This window comes from Dipodomys spectabilis, unplaced genomic scaffold, assembly GCF_019054845.1.
Source record: "Dipodomys spectabilis isolate Male_0828 unplaced genomic scaffold, ASM1905484v1 ptg000299l, whole genome shotgun sequence".
Taxonomy (NCBI): Eukaryota; Metazoa; Chordata; class Mammalia; order Rodentia; family Heteromyidae; genus Dipodomys; species Dipodomys spectabilis.
The window spans coordinates 3,239,109-3,245,108 of NW_024870976.1; the positions used below are offsets into that span (position 1 = coordinate 3,239,109).

A 6,000-nucleotide genomic window follows, 5' to 3' on the forward strand; every position below is an offset into this window, starting at 1 on the left:
AATCCATTTTGTTTCTCAGAAAATTCACAACCTGTGAGGCAGGTAGACCTCCAAACACATACCTGCTCAATTCCTTGCTCAAGAATTTTCTGTGGCTCTGCTGCCTGGAGAGCAAGGTCAAACGGCTTAGAATCCAAGGCCTTTCAGTGGACCAGACCTGCAGAATCACCTCCATCTTTCTTACATTCTCTTCTCTTACTCCTCTTTCAGAAACCTTCCTCCTTTGTTGAGTGAACTCCTATATAGTAGCTTCATCTTTGCCCAGATGGGAATAAATAAACAGTCCCCTCTTCCTCTCCCTCTCCCCGCCTCCTCTGTGTATGTGTTGTACTCTGCCTTCAAAGTTGGCCTGCTCAGAACCCCTACCTGTGTTGGTGCTGAAGCCTGAATCAAGTACAGTGTCTAAGATGGACACCTATCACCTGCTTCCCAGGCTGGGCAAGAAGCACACACAGCAAACCTGGCAGATACTTGGCCCACATCAGCTCATTTTGGCAGGGACAGTAGACAAGATAGGAGGCCGTGGTCACAGGAAAGAGAACAGACAGCTGACCTGAGGATCTAGAAGTAGGTCCAAGGGAAGCAAAGCAACAGGCTCCTTATTACCAGTGCATGTGGGCAAAGCCCAGCTTACTTGGACTCCTACCTGCAGGATGTCTCTCGGAAGGAGATATTCACATCCCAGTGTGTGTGGACTCTGTGGGGAAAGAAGCAGAGGGTTAGGACGTCTCCATTACTGTGCCCAGACAGCACAATGTGCATAACTGCGGAGAGTGATGGGCTACTGTGGGGAAGTCCTTGGTGGCCAGGTCAGCCTACCTTGCCTCCCGCCTTCCAGGCCAGAGGTAGGCCCTGGCTTTACCAAACATAGCTCTGGCCCGTTTCCTTTGGTACACTCAGAGTTAATGCTGCACCAGGAGTTGGGAGGCTTCCTCCATACAGTGTTCAACTGAAACCAAATTCCTAGTTGCAAGAGCTACTTTAGGACCCAAACCCTAAAGCAGCAGCCACCATAGGAGACTTGGAGCAGAAGCCCAGGTGGCTGCAGGCTAATGGGCCCCTGTCATATTCCTGCACATGAAACATCCGCATGGGATGATGACACCAGGACCAGATGCTCCTGTCTGCACCCTTCGGACCCACAGCAGCATCTCCAGAAGGCCCCTGGCGCTGGTGCCCCACTTGACCTTTTGGCCTGGCCACCAAAGCTCAAGTACCTTCTCTTCATGATATGAATGTGTGAGTCATCCTCCTGCTTCAAGCCTAGCTGCCGCCCGCTGGTTGGACTACTTCCATCGCTGTCACCATCACTGGTCGAAAAGCTGAGGGTCTGCTCCTTCTTCAGGGCACTTGCTACAGGTAAGGCACCTGTCCTCTTGTCTGCCAGCCGTCCCCGATTCTGAGCATTTAGAAAGAGGAGGGTTGGGGTGGGCCAGGCCCTCAGCTTCCTAGTCTGGGCCAAGGTTCAGGGGTCACATTGCTGCAGACTAGCCTATGAGAAAGTGTGGTGGGGGCTCTGCCCAGCTCTACCCTGCAAGCTCAGCTTCAACAAGTGGCAGATTCCACCTTCTTGGCTCCAAGGATCTCCCCCATCCCAAACTCCCTTCTTGGTCCTGACTCTGCTGGGGGTCTGTGTATACAGCTGGAGGCAGGCTGGTCCTGGTGAATGCATGCCAGCTTTCAAGATCCTGGGTTGTCCTGGGCACTGGGGGCTCACACCTATTATCCTAGCTACTCAAGAGGCTGAGATCTGAGGATTATGGTTTGAAGCCACCTGGGTGGGGAAGTCTGTGAGACTCTCATCTCCAATTAGGCACCAAACAAAGTTGGAAATGGATCTGTGGTTCAAGTGGTAGACTGCTAGCTTTGAACAGAAAAGCTCAGGGATAGCGCCTAAGTCCATGAGTTCAAGCCCCAGGACCACCTCCCCCCAGCCCCAGCCCTCCCCACACATACACAAAAAAAAGAACTGTGTTGTACCTGCAATCTTGACACATTCTATCAGTCATCAGAATAGCACAAAACTGATACATCAATGAATAAAGTCCTTTTCCCCTCAGCCAGTGTTGGGGAGTAAACCCGGGGTCCCAAGCATGTTAGGTAAGTGCTGTGCCACCAAGTTATGACCTCAGCCCTTTTTTTCTATTTTGTTTGTGCCACGCAGAGCCCAGTTCAAGGGGAGTCTAAGGCTGGGGTTAGTTGAAACTGGTGGCAGCATGAGCCTCTGGTCCCTGGAAAATGCAGGTCTAGTGTTCCTAGGTCACACTGGACAGGGTTTTTCACAAGGCTCTTTCCCCTGCCGCTCTGCACCCACCACTATCAGTGTGTGTTGAGCTGTGGGGCCCTCAAGCTGGGGACTCTACATGGGTGTGTACACACATACACCATGGACCACATGCTTAGCACTGCAGAGCATCGTGAATATGTGCCCTGTCCCCGATCCTTTCTTGGGTCTTCCTGGGTGTTTGGGTCCCTTTTCCCCCTAAGAGAAAGAAGGAAAGTCATTGATTATATTCTGGTGGGCAGAAGGCTTTTTCTTATTTGAATGCGGCTGCTGGCTTGAGAGTATCTAATTTCCTTTCATTTGTCTGGTCTCCAGGTCTCCTTATATATTCTCCATCTTGCATTGCCAGAAGGACAGGGCCTCGCCTCACCCATGAACTTGGGGGACAAGAGAGCAGGGTGGGTCCCAACCCCTAAGTCTCCTAGGGCAGGATAGTATGTGCAGCATATGGACCAAGGTATCTCTTTAGACACAGAGTAGCCATTACCTCCAGATGCAAAGCAGTGTATCATTCTGTGCACTGGCAGCAAAGGTCTCCACCTTACCTGCCCTCAGAAATATGCTGAAGCCTGGCTGCCCGCCCAGGAAACACTCCATTGTCCTCTGCCGGAATTGGTGAGACAGAACCCCTGAGCTACATGCACACCCACATTCTTCTAGAGTGCCCGTGACATAGACACACACACCTATGGTCTGGCCATGGAGGTAGGAAAGTGTGGAGACTGGTCCCCAAGGAGGGACAAGGTTCCGGAGAGGCAGACCCAAGTCTGACTTGTCTGATGTGTGGAGACCCCTGGTCAGGCAGGGCAGGGGTGGGGGCTCCCCCTGTCTGAACTGCAGATTCTCCACTGGGGGTGGGAGGAATGCTGATATTGGGTGTTCAATGGCGGGCCTTGAGGAGCAGCCAGGCCCCAGCGAGCTCAGCCTGTGGCACCCCAGCCCGCTCTGGCCCACAAGGAACCCAGGACAATACCACCAGCCAAAGAAAACAAGCCCAAGGTGACCATCTGTGTCCTCCCAGGTCCACTTGAGCACCTGAGCTCCTGCCCCTTCCTGCAGAAGAGAAGCTGGGTGGAGCCAGGAACAGCAACTCAGCTTTACCACAGCGGGCACATGCTGGCTCCCTCTCCCTCCAACAGGCTGGGATCTTGGTGCCTCTCCAAAGGCACTACCGTTTAGCTCAGTCCTGACTCCCTGCCTTGGGGGCATGCATACTACTCCTCAGTCATTCCTGCTCTCTCAGATACCGGTAGTTTGTCCATCTTGGGTGGGGGCCTCCAGCCAGCTGCCCACTATCTTGACATACACCTTACCAAGACCCTGACTCTGACCTAGCTCGGTGTTAACAGGACACTTAGACACTCAGACCTTTGTCACCAGGCAGGACTCCGGCCTTCACTGCCTCAGAAACACAAGTCACTCATATTCAAGCATGGAATTATCCCAGAACGCAATCAGGCCAGACAGCATTGTCACATCCCAGGATGTGCCCAACACCAGAATCAGCAGATAGGCAAATGACTTGGTGATCTGCAAACCTGAGCCAAGGGAATCGCTAAGCCCAAATTAGGTGATATTATTCAGATAAAGACTCCTGCACTGTTTCTAGGACTTGAGAAGAAGCAGATATCAATATAATGTTTGTGTGTGAGTGTGCCAGAGCTCTTGCCGGTGGTACAGAATAGAATAGTCGGGCCCCACCCTGAACCCAACCCGAGAGAGGCCCTGGCACCTGGACCTGCTTCCCCTTCCCAGCACAAGCACAAGCACTGGCCACACTGGCTTCGGGAGGGTGCCTCCAGCCTCCCTGCAGGGTTGGTAGCTAGAGCTCCCCAAGAGAGAACACCGGCACACAGCCCCACAAGGTAGGTGCAGCCCACTAGCCCCAGTTTATCTCCTATCTCACCACTGGCGAAGATATTCGACAGCCTGGACAGTCGCAGATCGGGGGGTGCACCTGCAGGATCCCCTTGGACATAAGCGTCTTCAGACTTTTCCCTGCCAGAAGAGCACGCAGAGCCGGTGAGTGAGCAGCGCGGTCAGGCCGCGCTGGCGTGCGCAGCGGCTTCCGCGGCGGAGTCCCCGCAGCGCCGGCAGGTGCGTGACATCCACGACGCACCCCCCCTTTACCCCGCGCTTCCGAGCGCGCCGCCCGCCCGCGCGGACGCGGCGGGGATCCGCCTGGCTCGGAAGCTCGCGTCTGGAGCCAGCGCCCTCCCCCGCCGAAGGGCGGCCTCTCCCGCCGCGGCCCCTCCCGCGCTCTGCCCTCGCACGGGGGTCCCGCGGGGGCCCGTGGCGCGGAGGAGGCGGGCCAAGCTGGGCCCCCGCCAGGTGAGCGGCCGAGGGACCCCGGACGGCGTCTGCGCCCCGGCACAGGGGGGCTCGACCCCCAGACCTGATGTCACCGGGTCCCCACCCTTGACGCTACTTGGCGCCTACCCGGCCACTCGGCTCAGTCCGGCCCCCGCGTCGCCCCGTGGAGACAGGGTCCAAACTGGCGGCGCGCACCCGCGCCCGGCCGCACGTGCGCCCGCGCACTCCGCGGGGCCGGGCCCCGGAGGCCGAGGGTGGAGGCGGCCCTCCCGCCCGCCCGCCCCGCGCGCCCGGCCGCACGTGCGCCCGCGCACTCCGCGGGGCCGGGCCCCGGAGGCCGAGGGCAGAGGCGGCCCTCCCGCCCGCCCGCCCCGCGCGCCCGCGCACTCCCCCTGCCTTCGGCTGCGCGAAGCGCTCCCCGGGGGAGCGGCCGCCGGCTGGAGCGCCAGGGTCCCGCCGCGGCCCGGGCGGCAGCGCCCCCTCTGGGCTCCGGGGCGGCCGCGCGGGGGACCCGGCGAGGGACGGCGGCGGCCCGGGTCCCCACGCGGCCGCACCTTTGTGGCGGATGCTGCGCTTCCAGTCCTTGGCCGTCTCGCGGCCGCTGACGAACTGGAACTCGTTGGGCGTGAGCCACTCGCCGCGGTGGCGGATGGACGGGCCCTTGCTGCCCTGGCAGAGTTTGCGCACGTACAGCAGCGCGCGGTTGGCGCCGCACTCCACCTCGATGCACGGCTCGCCGTTGTCCAGCAGCGGCTGGAAGTCCGGGGCGGCGGCGGAGAAGCGCTCGAGCGCCGGCGGGCCCCGCGCGGCGTGGAGGTGCGGCGCGGCGGCGCGCAGGCCGAGGCAGGCGCGCGGGGCGCGCAGCGGCGGGGCCAGCAGGGCCTCGTAGCCGGCGGCCGAGGAGGGCAGCGAGGCGGCCGGGGGCAGGGCTGCGGCGCCGGGCAGCGGCGCCAGGTAGCCGGGCAGCGGCGGCAGCGGCAGCGCGGCCAGGCTCGGGTGGAAGGCGGCGAGGGCCAGAGCCAGGTCCTCGCGGCCCGAGAGCTCCTTCTTGACCGCCGGCATGGCGCGCGGGGGGCCCCTGCGTCGGCTCTCCGCCTCCGGCGCAACTTACGGGTCCGGTCTGGAGTTGGGTCTCGGCCGCGCGCCCCGCGCCCCCCGCCCGCGCGCCCGGGCTCCCGCCCGCTACTGCGCCTCGGCAGCCCGGGCCGCCGCCGCCGCCGCCCCCGCGCCGCCCGCCGGGCCGCCCCGGCCCGCGGCCCGGCCCGCCCGCGGGGTCTCGGCGGCGGAAGGCATGGTGGTGCCGGAGCCGCTCTGATCCCGCGCCGACTCGCCCCGCACCGCCGCCCCAGGGTCCTGGGGTTCCTTAGGGCGTCGCGAGCCCACCTGAGCGCGCGCCCCGGGCA

The 6,000-nt window shown here is 61.0% G+C and overlaps 1 protein-coding gene across 2 annotated transcripts in view; it reads right to left on the reverse strand.

Annotated features, from left to right (window-relative positions):
- Samd11 (sterile alpha motif domain containing 11) overlaps positions 1-5,739 on the reverse strand; it is a 15,864-nt gene extending 10,125 nt beyond the window's left edge. For both annotated transcript variants that reach the window (XM_042702030.1, XM_042702029.1), the window contains exons 1-4: positions 5,152-5,739; positions 4,191-4,282; positions 1,218-1,399; positions 647-697 (exon numbers count right to left, since the gene is read on the reverse strand). In XM_042702030.1, coding sequence (XP_042557964.1) covers positions 647-697; positions 1,218-1,399; positions 4,191-4,282; positions 5,152-5,659 — 833 coding nt within the window. In that variant the 5' untranslated portion in view covers positions 5,660-5,739. The remainder of the gene's footprint in view (positions 1-646; positions 698-1,217; positions 1,400-4,190; positions 4,283-5,151) is intronic.
- Positions 5,740-6,000: the final 261 nt, after the last annotated feature.